General features: G+C 38.8%; 1 protein-coding gene across 1 annotated transcript; it reads left to right on the top strand.

Annotated features, from left to right (window-relative positions):
- Window positions 1-11,547: 11,547 nt before the first annotated feature.
- Window positions 11,548-13,083, top strand: UV8b_04511 (uncharacterized protein; the record flags this gene model as incomplete). Its single annotated transcript, XM_043142009.1, has 2 exons — window positions 11,548-11,803; window positions 11,855-13,083. 2 exons carry the CDS (start codon window positions 11,548-11,550, stop codon window positions 13,081-13,083), a joined length of 1,485 nt encoding a protein of 494 aa, XP_042997943.1.
- Between the last annotated feature and the right edge of the window lie 947 nt (window positions 13,084-14,030).

The raw sequence follows: 14,030 nt of genomic DNA, 5'->3' as shown, positions 1-14,030 counted from the left end.
GAATCTTATTGAAGCCAGTTGTAATGCTATTAGCTAGAAGGAACTATATTATAGTTATTATAGAGTAGAAAAATTTTATCGCTAGCCGTCGGTTAGGAATCCGTTTATACTAAGGCTTCTTCCTTTATCTATTTCTCTTTTATACTTCTTCCTCTCTCTCTCTATCCTTATGCCTACTGTTATCGAAGCTATTATTCCTAGTAGTAAGTCTATAATATTACTACTATTATGAGAATCGTCCCTACTAATAGAGTTATACTATCGAAAGTTCTTAGATCGTTCGTATTAAGTCTATATAGTAAATCGTCTAGTACTAATAGGTATTTAGGTCCCCCCCCCGTTTGCTATTATATTAGATTTATCGCTATATTATCTAGAGGATTAATAGATAGGAATATACCTATCGCCTAGGGCCCTCCTATAACCCTATTAGGTCTATCCCTAATATCTGCCGGAGACCTTAGAAGTGCTAGGCGTAGAAGAGGTTCCCAGCTAAAAACACTATTGCAGCCGCTATAGTCTATACCCTCCTTAGGATAGTTATATATTTCCCCCCCTAGCTTTAAGCTTATTATTATTTCTAATAATAATAAGAGTTCAGTAGAGCCTTTATCGCCTAATATAGGGGCTTTATCGTCCCCTTTATATTCTTCCGCCCCTTTTTATATAAGAGTCCTATTATCGATAGGGGTAATATTAATAAAAACTTCTTCTTTAATGGCTATTACGCCTAAAACCCTATCTGGAGTACTATTAGCTCCCTCCTTATCTATATTTATGCCTTAGATATTTTCGCGTATAAGGAAAATGCTACCCTTACCTACTACTAGATTATTATATTGGTAGTTACGAAAGAAGCACGCTATAGGAGAGTTCTTTATCTAGAGGGATTTTAAGGGATTAAGTGCCGATAATATCGAGGAGGTAGAATATACCTATATCGCCTATATATAATATACTATAGATACTAGAGAATATATCGTCTGTATATAGTCTGATTGCTCTTAGGCTTATATTCGATACCGTTAGAAATATAAGATATATATTTAGTGCGAGCGTATAATATCGATAAACCCCTAATTGCGGTAGGTAATAAAGTATATCATCCGTATAGTATAAAAGAAATAAAGTATTAAGGAGGCCGCCTATCCGAAGGTAGGAGATATCCTAGGCCGAAAGGCTTATTTTCGCCCTAAGTTCAATATGCTATATCGTTAATAGGATAAACTATAGGCTATAGCGTAAGAGTATACTATAATAGCCCTTTCTATATATACCCCGGCTATTAATGTCGGCGGGTCGACTCCTACTGCGCCTATAATAACTATTATTCCCTCTGCTTTATCTACCGGGTCCTAATAGGCTAGCGGCAACTCTATAGCTCTTATTATATAACTGCTCGCAGAGTAACGATAAAATATACAGATTATAGTAGAGGCGATGACCAGTTTCGTATATTAGGTTACCCCTGCTATGCCTGCGCCTTATATTTTACCTACTTCCCTTTAGTTAGCGTCCTCCCTATATGCCGATATAGCCTTACTTTAGGCCCTTATACCGACGACCGCGCTATAAGCCGAGGCCGGTTTTATTACTACTAGCCTAGTATTATAAGTATATCCCTTTAGATCTATTATATCCTATTATAGGTACCCGAGCTATATTATGCCTAGTTAGTATCTGCTAATTATGCCGCTAATGCCGCCGCTACCTTTCCTGCCCTATTATCCTATAGTCCCTCCCCTTCCCCTATATGCCCCCCTATTGAATCCTATAGGGAGGCAAGAGAATGCCGATAAAAGTAAGGGTAATAGGGGTAGCGGAGGGTAAGGGTAGTAGGGGCAGTAGGAATTAAGAAATATAGGAGCGGGGCCAGAGTTGCTAAGAAATAAAAGATAAACGCTAAAACTTATTAGATTGCTTTACTAAAAACAAAAAGGATTAGTTTTTTTTTTTTTTTTTTGTATTATTAGATGATATTAAAGTTATAGGTCTAAAATCTAATCCTAAAGCCGTATAAGTCTATTATGCGTCTAAATATCCCCCTATTTAGCCTTAAATGCCTTTTATACCGCTATCTTTAAGAAATTCTTTAGGGGTTCTTATATAGGTAAATCGTATCCTTTCTATTTAACGAGTATATTATAGTTTTGCCCCTAACCTTAGGTATTCTTTATAATAAAAATCTCTTCTATTTTATATTCCTTATATAGCTAATTAGAGTCTTAGGATAGTATGAGTAGGGGACTAGGTCGTATATTAATTACCTTTTAATTTAGTAGTAGGTCGGAAGCCGCTTATTTAACTAGATTAATATAGAAAACTAGGTGAATACCCTATAGGATATCGAGTCGAATATTAAGCAGAGATAGTATAGCTATAACTATATACTTTGCTAAGACCTAATCGAGCTTCTTATAAGGCTGGTTTATTTTAATATTGCGTAAGGTAAGCTATACCTAATCCCTAACTTAAAAATATTCCGCTAGATGGTACGAATAGTTAGTTATATCCTACTACTACTACTATATAAAGGCGATAGCGGCCTAGGCTACTTCTTATCCCTTATAGAGGGTAGCTAAGAATAGGGCGGCCTACCTTTTCGGGGTCGTTAAACTTAATATTATATCTAGAGGTAATATAACTATTAAAATATTAAATCTATTAAGGAGCCGATTAAGACTAAAACCGGTTACTAATAATATCCGGTTATTTAACGCTAGTTAGTATACCATAAGGTGTTTTAGCTAATTATATTAGTCAAAGGAGACTATAATATATAAGATAGCCTAGACCTTTTGGTTTATCCGTTCTATACTGCTATTAGTCTAGGGGTAATATATAATCGAGAGGAGTTATTTAGTCCTAATTGAATTATAAAGTATAATCTAAAATTATCCTATTTAATTAGATCTTTAGTTATTAATAATTTCTTTAGGGAACCTATAGAAATACTATTAGTACTATTAGAACCATTCTGTATAGTCTTCTGCTTTTATAAAATATATTGCCTTAAGCTGAATATATTTCGATAGGCGATTAGTAATAATTATAAGGAATCGCGGGTTAGATATATTGCGTATGGGAAGATCTATTATAAAGTCGATGGAAATCTGCGACTAAAATCGGTCTAAGATAGGTAATAGCTGCAGTAGGCCTTAGCGCAATTATCGGCTCTTATATGCCCTATAGTATCGGCAATTCTAAATATATTTTGCTACCGCTAAAGATATATTATTAAAGTAGTAGTCTCGATATAATAACTAGAATATAGTATTCTTCCCTAGATAGCCTATAGTAGGTAATTTATAGTATCGCTATATAACTATAGTAGTTAGGGGTTTAAAAGAAGGGAGCTATATCTGCCCTTAGTAGAGAAGCGCGCTATAGGCATTTAGGGTATAATCTATAATCTATTCTTTTATTAAAGCCTTAATCGGAAAATATCTCTTGCCTTTCGCTACTACTACCTAGTATACCCTATACGTTTTATCCTCGGCTATAGCATAATCCTAAAGTGCCTAGAGGTAGGAGTTAGTAAAAATATGCAAGCTATTAGGTAAGCTAAATCCTAAAGGTATAGTTATAGGAACCGGTTTAGTAGTTGAGTTTAGGTAGAGTATTAAGATCGATAGTAGTTTTAAAATCTAGCTAATCCTTAGTATTATACTGCCGGCTTCTTATTCCTATTGAGATAGTATATTAGGGCGTTAAGCCTATAACCTTAGCCTATACTAAAAATAGAAATTAAAGAGCGCTAGTATTTCGGCCTATTTAGCCTATTGTTCTAATATCTTATAGGGTCGAGTAAAATACTCTAGATTCTTATAGTCTATAAGAATAGTAAATAGGGAGGCTACTAATTAGAATTTAGCTAATTATGCCTTAAGATAAGAGATAATAGTAAGAAGCTCCTTATTGTAAATTATATAGTTCCGTTCGGCATCTATTAGGCATACGGAATAGTATATAATAGGGTGGAGGATTCTATCCTCCTTAATTTAAGAGAGGTAGCCACTAAAAGCGGTACTAAAGCTATTTGCTTTAAGAATTATCTCCTTATTAAGGTCCTATTAAGCGAGAACTAGATATAAAATAAAATAATACTTAAGCGCCTAGAATGCCTTTTTTTCTTTATCTAACTATTAGAAGAGAACCCCCTTTTTTATTAATTTAACTAAAGGTTCGGCGAATTAGGAGAAGTTAGAGATAAAATTATAGTAAAAATTTGCGAAGCTAAAGAAGCTTTAGACCCCCTTTAGTTTTATAGGGGCTTTTTAATTCTAAATAGCCTTAATCTTTTTAGGGTTTAAATAGATCTCTTTTCCTACCGTTATAATATAACCTAGATACTAGACCTCTATTATAGCAAAATTATACTTCTTTAAGTCTAGGTTAAAACTAGTATCTTAAAGTCGTTAGAGTATATTTTTAATGTATCCTATATAGTCCTCCTTTAATCCTAAGGTATAAATAAAGATATTATTAAGGTATATAGTTATAAAATCCCTAAGTGTATTTCCTAAGGCCCTATTAATATATCGTTAGAATATTATAGGGGCTTTAGTAAGGCTAAAAGGTGTGATAAGCCACTTAAAGAGGCTGAATCGCATATGGAATATAGTAAAGTATTTATCGCCTTTTGCGATATAGATTTTATAGAATACTATATATATATCGACTTTAGTAAATTATTTCGCTTAGGATAAAGATTATAAGGTCTCCTTAATAAGCGGGAGGGGGTATTAGTCTTAGGCTATAACCTTATTTAGGGCTCGGTAATCTATATAAAAATACTACCTTTTATTCCCCTTCTTCGCTAAGAGGACTAAAGCTGCTGCCGATAAGGAACTTACTTAAATCTATCTTTTATCTATAAGGTCGGTTACTTATCTCCGAACCTTAAGAAGCTAGTCCTATAGTATATTATATAATAGGCCCTAAAGTAGGTCTAGTATGCTTTTATCTAGGGCCTTTTTAAGCCGAATATAATAGTCTAATATACCTTAGTATAGAGGAAGGCTAGAGGCTTTTTCCTTATTAAATAGGTCGCTAAATTCCTATAACTCTAAGGGTAGTCCCTATAGCTTCTACAGAAATAATATAGGGTCCTAATATAGCGGAAGCATAATACGGAGAATATATATTATCTTTTATAGGCTTATAGTAATAAAAGAGGTCGATTGGTCTTTAGAATGCTTCGCCTGCTAAAGTATACTATAGAAGATTGAACCGAGAATATTAATTACGGCGGGGCTAGACTATTATACTATTAATTCTTAGACGATAAGATTGCCTACCGCTCTAATCTATATCTAATATCGTTTCGCTTACAATATAATATTATAGTATTCTATCTAAAGGAGACTTAAGATAATATTATAGATAAAGCCTAGGATTATATAAAGTATAACCATAAAAGGCCAGCTATTAATATTAATATCTACGCGAATAATATATATAATAGAGGAAGTCGCTTCTTTATATTCCCTTAAACAGCTCTAAATCTCTACTACTATTCCGATTTTCCTATATTATAGTAGGCAGATAGGTTAGAGACCTAACTATTGCACTATTTTTTCGCTTATAGCGCTATAATAATTATAACCCGAGTCGATTAATATATTAATAAAAGTATAAGATTTATATAATATTAGTACTAAAAAGGGGTGCCTATTTATATATTCTATAATCTCTTTTATCTCTTTTATATAGGGTCCTTTTCGTAATTAATTAGGGTTCTAAGCGTATACTTTAAGCCCTTTTGCGAGATTAAGCTTAAAGGCTAGTTTTTTCCTTAAGAATTGTCGCTATTATTATCTTTAGCGGCCTAGGAGTCTATTATAGCCACCTTAACTATTCCCGATCTATAGGCCCTTTATAAATAGCATTTCTATATATAGTAGGTAGAAGCACTATAATAAAGATAAAGGTCTTTCTCCTATTACTTATTAAGGACCTCCTATAAGACCTATTCGGCTATATATTACTTACTCTTCAAAGTAAGCTAGTTAATACCTATTATTTATATATTACCTTTTGCGTCTTAATTATTATTTTATCGATCGCGAGGAGGACTAGGGTAGCGCCTAATAGTTAGGCTAGTCTTAAGGTTAATAACAATTTAATAATAGCGGTCGACTACTATATAGTAGTTATTACAGGAGACCCTAAGTCTAATAATCTTATCGGCTATCTTGGCATTTAATGTAGAATAGAGGTATTCGAGTTTTACTTCTTTAGGCTAGCTAATTCCTCTTATAAGCATTAATTTTTCTTTAAATCAGACGAAAAAAGCAGTAAAAAGTTCTTTAGGGCTTTAGCGTAAAGAGTGCTTAAATTTAGTAATCGTATAGTTTTATCGATATAGGTCCTTAAAGAGATATTAGAGGTATTTAAAGAACTTTACTATATTATAATTGTAGGCCTTGCTATTCTTAAAAAAGGCTGCGACTTATAATTAGACTATAGAAGATAGGTTTTAAAAGATAAATATCTACTATATCTTTTCATCCCTAATAAAGTCCTTATCGACCTTAAGCTTATATTATATAAAGGTTTGCTAGGCGGTAAATATTATCTTTTTGCTATTAAAGGGGTCCCTTATCGGGATCGGCTTATACTTAGATTAGGTATAAGCCGCATTAAGAGTAGTAGGGGGGATAGGTCCGCCCTATTATATTACCGGGACCGGTTGGTATTCTGGTTAGGGTTTACTCGCCTACTCTACAAGATAAGCCTATAAAGAGTTTATCTGCGATTAAATCTATTGCATACCTTTAGAAAGTTGCTGCATTTAGGTATATATATTACGTCGGGGGCGCTGCTGCCTTATACTGTCTGCCCCCGTCTTATTGGGCGCGCTTATTTCGATATCGTATAACGCTTGCATTATTAGTTCCATAATACGGAGTTATAATAGTAAGGCTAAGAGAGTCTATTTAAATATAAAGGACTGGCCCTAGGGCGATTGCAAATAGGCGTTAATAATATATATTAAATAGACTAAAGAGGAAAAAAAAGGATCTAAATAGGAACCTTCTATCTAGTCTATTTATATCCCGATCATAATATATATCGGAGTCTTAGTATAGTCCTATGACTCCGTCTGTTGCCCTTCTTAGGCTAGATGCGGGCGCAGCCCGAGTCCTAGCCATATTGTGGCGCGGGCGTAGCCCGAGCCCGTGACATTTACCTGGTTTTTTATATTAATCTTATGGAATATACCGCTTCTAACCTACTATTAAGTTAAATACTTATAGATATTAGGCCTGGTCCCCTATTAGTCCTATTAGAGGACTCTAATACCCTATATAAGGAATTCAAGGTCGAAGAGATACTAACTACTAAAAATGCTTAGGGTCGTAGTGGTAAATGTAATATACTAGTAAAATAGAAGGGATATGACTCGCCGATTTAAAAACCGCTAGAGAATTTTAAAGATATTATAACGCGGGAGGCATTTAAGGTTAAATAGGGGGATATTCGGACACATAATAGACCCGGTTAAACCTTATAGTAACCCTAATATAGAAATAGATAAATTTTTCCCGGAGAAGGGGGGTATATTACGGACTCGGGCTATGCCTGTATTATAGATTAACTAGGACTCGGGCTGCGCCTGTGCCTAGTCCGGGACGGATAATATAAGGTAGATGCGCGGGCCTATAGGGTAATATTAGGGCTTTAAGCCCGCGCCATATATGGATGTATATAGATTGCGGAAGGGACCCGATTCGGGCTCTTCTCCCTTCCTCTTTAGTTTTATTAATATATCCGATTGACGCCTATTCGCAGCCGCCTTAGGGCCAGTCCGTTATAGTTAATATAAAACGCTCGCGATATAGGTAGGGACTTAAGACTTACTAATAGGCTTTATAATAGGCTAGATTAGGTCTCGCTATAAAAAGAGTTAGCAGCTAGTTGCAATAGAGATAGAATTTAATAAGGAATACTAATGCAAGTAAGATAAAAATAATACTTCAACCGATTAGTATATAATATAGGCTTAATGCGGGATAAAACTTACGATAATAAGGACCTTCGATACTTATTAATAGCCTTAATAGGAAGAAGGGAAGAAAGAAAAAAGCCTCTAATAAGAAATAATAAAGACTATAGGGAGATTTCTAGCTAGCAGCTAGCGAAAAATTTTTCATAATATTCCTAACTATATTAATCAACCTCTAGCTAACGGCCTAACGATAAACTTCTACATGCTTCCACCATACTATTCCCAATTAATAACTATACGATTCTTATTAATTATATAGCTATATCCACTATACTTACAGACGAATCCTTCCTATACCCGGCAATTGGCCTATATACGGATTTAAGGATATCGTAGCGTAGTAATCGGCGATATGATTGGTCCCTAGCGGAGGATTAATTAATAATAGAAGGCGATTTTTCCGACTCTAAGGGGGAGAAGGGGGGTATATCACGGGCTCGGGCTACGCCCGTGCTATAATATAGCTAGGACTTAGGCTATGCCTGCAATTAGCCTAAAGAGTATTGGCATAGGGTTATGAGGGCTCGCTAAGGACTTGGCCCATACTACGTACGGGCATAAATAGGCTATTTTGAGGCCCCTATTCGGGCCCTCTCTCTTTTCTCCTTAGTTTATTTAATATATTCATTCGACGCCTATTCGTAGTAGCCCTAGGGCCAGTTCTTTATAATATATAGATTTTGCGTGCCTCTATAAATATTTGCCTAGGGAAATAGTTGCCCCTTAATTATAGAGTGGTATTTTATATATACGCAAAAATTTGCGTGCCTTTATATATACCAATAGTTGCCTAGGCAAATAGTTACCTAGTGAAATAGTTGCCTAGGTAAATAGTTTATTAGGTAAATAGTTGCCTAGGCAAATAGTTGCCCCTTATTTGTAGAGTAGTACTTTATATGCATGCGAAATTTGCGTGGCTTTATATATACTAATATCTTATACGAATAGTTGCCTTTTATTTATAGAGTGGTACTTTATATATATGCGAATTTTGCGTGGCTCTCTATATATAAGTACTTTATGCGAATAGTTACTACTTAGAGCAGAGCAACCAGTTGCCCCTTAATTATAGAGTGGTACTTTATGTATATATAAAAATTTGCGCGCCTCTAAATGTATTGGTACTCTATGCGACTGGTTGCCCCTCACTTATCTGAATTAAGCCAGGAAATTTTTTTTTTAGTAGAGCGGTATTTTGCGTGCACGCGAAATTTTGCGCGCATCTGTATATACCGAACCTGCGACCCACTGGCCTAACCCTGCCCCTAGAAGGGACTCTGATAAAAAGGCCATATTGTGTAATTACCCTCTTTTGCTTCCTTTCCCCTTTCTTAGATAGTTATTAGTAAAGTAAATAAATCCTTTACTTGGTGATCACCCGGTACATAATACCACGCGCGCAACCCTACGTATAACTGGGTATACCGAGTTTATATCAACAGATATAATGCTATGGCACTTAATAAAAGGATAAAAATTATGAGATTGCTATATTATTTACACAATTGCTACTGTATTAGGAAGCTTAGAAAAAAAGGCTATATCGTGTAATTACCCTCTTTTGCTTCCTTTCCCCTTTTTTAGATAGTCATTAGTAAAGTAAATAAATCCTTTACTTAGTGATCACCCGGTATATAAAACCACGCGCGCAACCCTACGTATAACTGGGTATACCGAGTTTATATCAACAGATATAGTGCTATGGCACTTAATAAAAGAATAAAAATCATGAGGTTGTTATATTATTTACACAATTGCTACTGTATTAGGAAGCTTAGAGAGAAAGCAGTCTATTAAAGAAGGTTAACTAGCATTAACTAAATAATACTTGCAGCCCCAGCTATTTATAGTAGGTCTAGGGGTAGCCTTAAGGGGCTACTGTTCCCCTAGTTACATATGCTACATCCTAGCCGAACATTCCCGACAATTACACGAATCTACCGATATCCCCGCCGACAGTAGCCCCTTAGGGCTACCCCCGTGCCTACTATAAATAACTGGTGCAGTAAGTATTGACTAGCTAATGCGGGTAAACCTTCTTTAGTATAGCGTTTTCTCTGCAAGCTTCCTGACACTACAATATACGCACATGTGACTATATCATCAAATTACCCCTTTACTGCCCCCTTCCTTCCTTCTAGGTAGTTATTAGCAAAGTAATAGAATCCTTTGCTTCGTGATCACCCGGTACCTCGATATCCCGCGCGCCCCCTACGTACAACTAGGTATACCTTGATGTGATTCCAATATAGCCTATAGCAATAATCAGGTCAGTTGAGTTATTATGGGGGGGTCGGATGACAAGGGGGGGGCATATGTCGGTAAACCTGCACTCTGGTTATATCCCTTAGATAGCCGCTGTTGAAGGATGCATCACTTATATAGCCGCTCACCTGTCTCGGATCTATCCCAGCTCATCCGGCTACAATGTGGTAGGAAATATTTCCGGTAACGGCTCATGGTATGTATAGGTAATATTCTACAGACCTGAACAATCTGGCGGACTACTCAGTGTGACGGTTGATGGCAAAGACTAAGCCCTCAGCCTCTGTTAGATAACCCTGTCCTTATTCTTCGCATCTTCCCGTCTTTTCTGGGAGTTCTGGCCCGCCCGTTTCACCAAATCCTCGTCTGCCTGGCGCTTCCGTGCTTCCTCCCGGCGCTTCTGGGAAGCCTCTGCGGCATCCTTCATGCGCTTCTCCTCATCATCAGTAGGGATTCGGATGCTATCGCTCATTTTTGCGCTGCAAAGGCGACTACTACTTGTATCATTATCGCGAATGTTGCAATGGTACGTACTCTTTCCTCCAGCAATCCAAGATGTACTAGAACTGACCTTTGCTGGGTTTGCTGACAAAGTCTTGGTGTGAATCGATGGAAGGAAGAACGTCAAAATAGTGGCACTTGGCGCAGGTTGGAATCTTTGGTCAAACGAGAACAGTCCTGAGTTTAGGTTCTTATATATTTAATAGGGTCCTACTATATAGTGCTCTTTTCGCACGGCTCTGGCTACTTGACCGTGCCCGACCAACATGCATGCGATAGCGCCGGCGACAACGGCCGTTTCCAAGACCGCAGACGTTGATGTGGAGGCTTAGACGGAGCCACAAAAGCCAATAGAGGTAGATCATGGCTATAAATGGATTGCTATCACAGATACGACGGGAAGCCGCCGCCTCTTTTCCTCTTTGGTCCAGGGATATGGTCTATAATATCATAACAGCCGTCGGTTTGTGGAGGCTTAGACAGAGCCACAAAAGCCAATATAGGGAGATCATAGCCATAAGTGGATTGCCATTATATACACGACGGAAAGCCGCCGCCTCTTTTGCTCTTTGGTCCAGGGGCATGGTCTGTGATATCACATCAGCCGTCGGTTTATTATCACGGCCACAAGGGTCCGTACGAAGCTTGTGCCTCAGGCATCAATTCATCACATCGTGGAGGGCTCTATTTTCTCTCCGTTCGATCGACGACAGATCTGTGAGAAACCAATCAGTTCTAAACGTATCGGGCCCGCCACGATCTTCACCATGGCAAAAAAGCCAAGACCAGTTTTAATGCCCTGGGACGACCTTGCTTGGGAGCAAAGTGACGCCCAAGCGGATGCTTGGGAGAGGGCGCAGCTCAATGCAGACAGTTTCCGCGCCGTGGCCAAGTTCATCAATCAACATAAGCCTGGAAAAGCCGTCGAGCTCCACAAGCCCATCCGAGGGGGTAACAATGTCTGTTACCGCTTAGAGTACGATGACCGCTCGTCGGTTGCGTTACGAATCCCCATCGATCGTCGTAAGTTCTTTCTGGTCTTTGTCAATTCCAGTCAGTATTAATCCTATAAAGCTGGCGTCAAATTTGCGGATGAAAAGGTCATGATTGAGGTGGCGACGATGCGACTTGTTTCAGAGCAGACGACCATCCCGGTACCCAAGATTTACCACTTCGGAGCCGCCGCCGACAACCCGCTTGGGCTTGGGCCTTTCATCATCATGGACTATGTCGAACACGAATCGACCATGTCTGACGCCATGGCGGACTCGAGTCTAGCACCCGGAGAAGACCACGTGCTTGATCCCAACATTGAGGAGGAGAAGCTCGAGTTTTTCTATAGGCAGCTGGCCAACGTCCTGCTTCAGTTGTCGAGGCTGCAGTTCAACCGCATAGGATCCCTTCTGCAGGACGAAACTGGCCATATCTCGGTCTCTGGGAGGCCACTCATTCAGAACATGAGCCATCTGATGCAGTTTACCGGAACGCCGGATGCTGTGCTGCCCTCTTCGCCGTACCCTGATATCAAAAGCTGGTATGCTGCCCTTGCGGACATGCACATTGCACAGTTCACCTTTCAGCACAACGATGCCATTCTGGACGAGGACGATGCTAGAGACAAGTTCGTTGCGCGCCTCCTTTTCCGGCAACTTGTATACGAGGATCGTCTCACCTCTACAGCGGACGGCCAGAGCACGCGCCAGCCAGACATCCGTCTGTTTTCGGAAGACCTCCGCCCATCAAATGTTCTTCTCGATAAGGATCTACGCATAGCCGGCGTAATAGACTGGGAGTACGCCTATGCTGCGCCAACGCAATTCTCCGAGGATCCTCCCTGGTGGCTTCTGCTGATGAAGCCCGACGAGTGGCCTGGGGCTTATGAATCATGGATGCAAGCATATGAGCCCCGTCTCCGGACTTTCCTGCGTATTCTCGAAGACGAGGAAAAGAAGCTTGGAGCAAATAAAAATGGCAACGGGACTAAGCTCAACGGGAGCGCCCCAACTGAAGTGTGCCTCTCTGAGAGGATGCGAAAGAGCTGGGACGATAAGACCTGGATGATCGGTTTCGCAGCGAGAAACAGCTGGGCATTTGACCTGATTTTTTGGCGATATCTAGATCCGAAGTACTTTGGACCCAATGAGGCTGCCGGCTATCGTGCAAGGCTGGGCCGTCTCACCCAGAAGCAGAGAGAGGCTATGGAAGATCTGGTCGCGGTCAAGATGAAGGAGGGAAGAGAGTGCAAGCTTAAGGAGTGGGATCCAGACAAAGCGAAGGCGCATTTAGCGCGGTTCTGGAATTGACAACTGATGACTTCAATTATATGGTACTCCGTCTTCAAGGCCATATTAATGCGTTGAATGTATAAAGCAAGGGAAAATAAAACTAAGTTTTGCCGCCTACCAGGAGAATATTGAGCGTGCATTCCTTGCTACTGAGGCGCTGGATCTCGTCGATACTCACTTCAGAGCTATTCCTTCTCTACCAGATGATCTCTACCAGATAGTGGAATCATCTGGTAGAGTCATCATCTAGTAGAGTCATTATCTGGTAGAGATCAGAGTCCCTTTTAGGGGTAAGATCAGGCCAGTAGGTCGTAGGTTCGGTATATATAGATGCGCGCCAAATTTCACGTGCATATAAAGTACTACTCTACTACAAAAAAATCCTAAGCTTAATTTAAATAGGTGAGGGACAATTATTTGCTCTAAGAGGTAACTATTTCTTAAAGTATTAGTATATAAGATTCTGTCGGAATCGCTGTCGCAGTGTGCCCAATTGGGCATATTGCGACAGCTGTGCCGCGCACTATTGCGCACGATGCGGCCCCTTTTCCCGGTAGGGCACTATCGGCGGGGATACCGGTGGATTCGTATGTATCGGGAATGTTCGGCTACGAATGTGGCACATATAACCGAGGGAACTGTAGCACCTTAGGGCTACCCCCGTGCCCACTATAAATAGCTAGTGACCTGAGTATTATTAAGTAAATACAGATTAACCTTTTTCAATATACCGCTTTCGCTCCCTACTTCTTAATAGTAGCAATTGTGTAAATAATATAGTAACCCCCTTTCTTATCCTTTTATTAGATGCTATAGCACTATATCGTTCGATATCTAAGATTATACTATAGCTACCGCTCTTCTCAGATAACTGTTAAGGTATAATAATAGATTCCGGCTGAATCTATTAAAACCTCATATTATTATTATACTTGTGTGGCTTTATACAATAAAAGAAGCTATTC

The sequence above is a fragment of the Ustilaginoidea virens genome, chromosome 4 (assembly GCF_000687475.1).
Source record: "Ustilaginoidea virens chromosome 4, complete sequence".
Taxonomy (NCBI): Eukaryota; Fungi; Ascomycota; class Sordariomycetes; order Hypocreales; family Clavicipitaceae; genus Ustilaginoidea; species Ustilaginoidea virens.
Note: the sequence above shows the minus strand (reverse complement) of the source record. Positions and strands in the feature narration are given on the sequence as shown.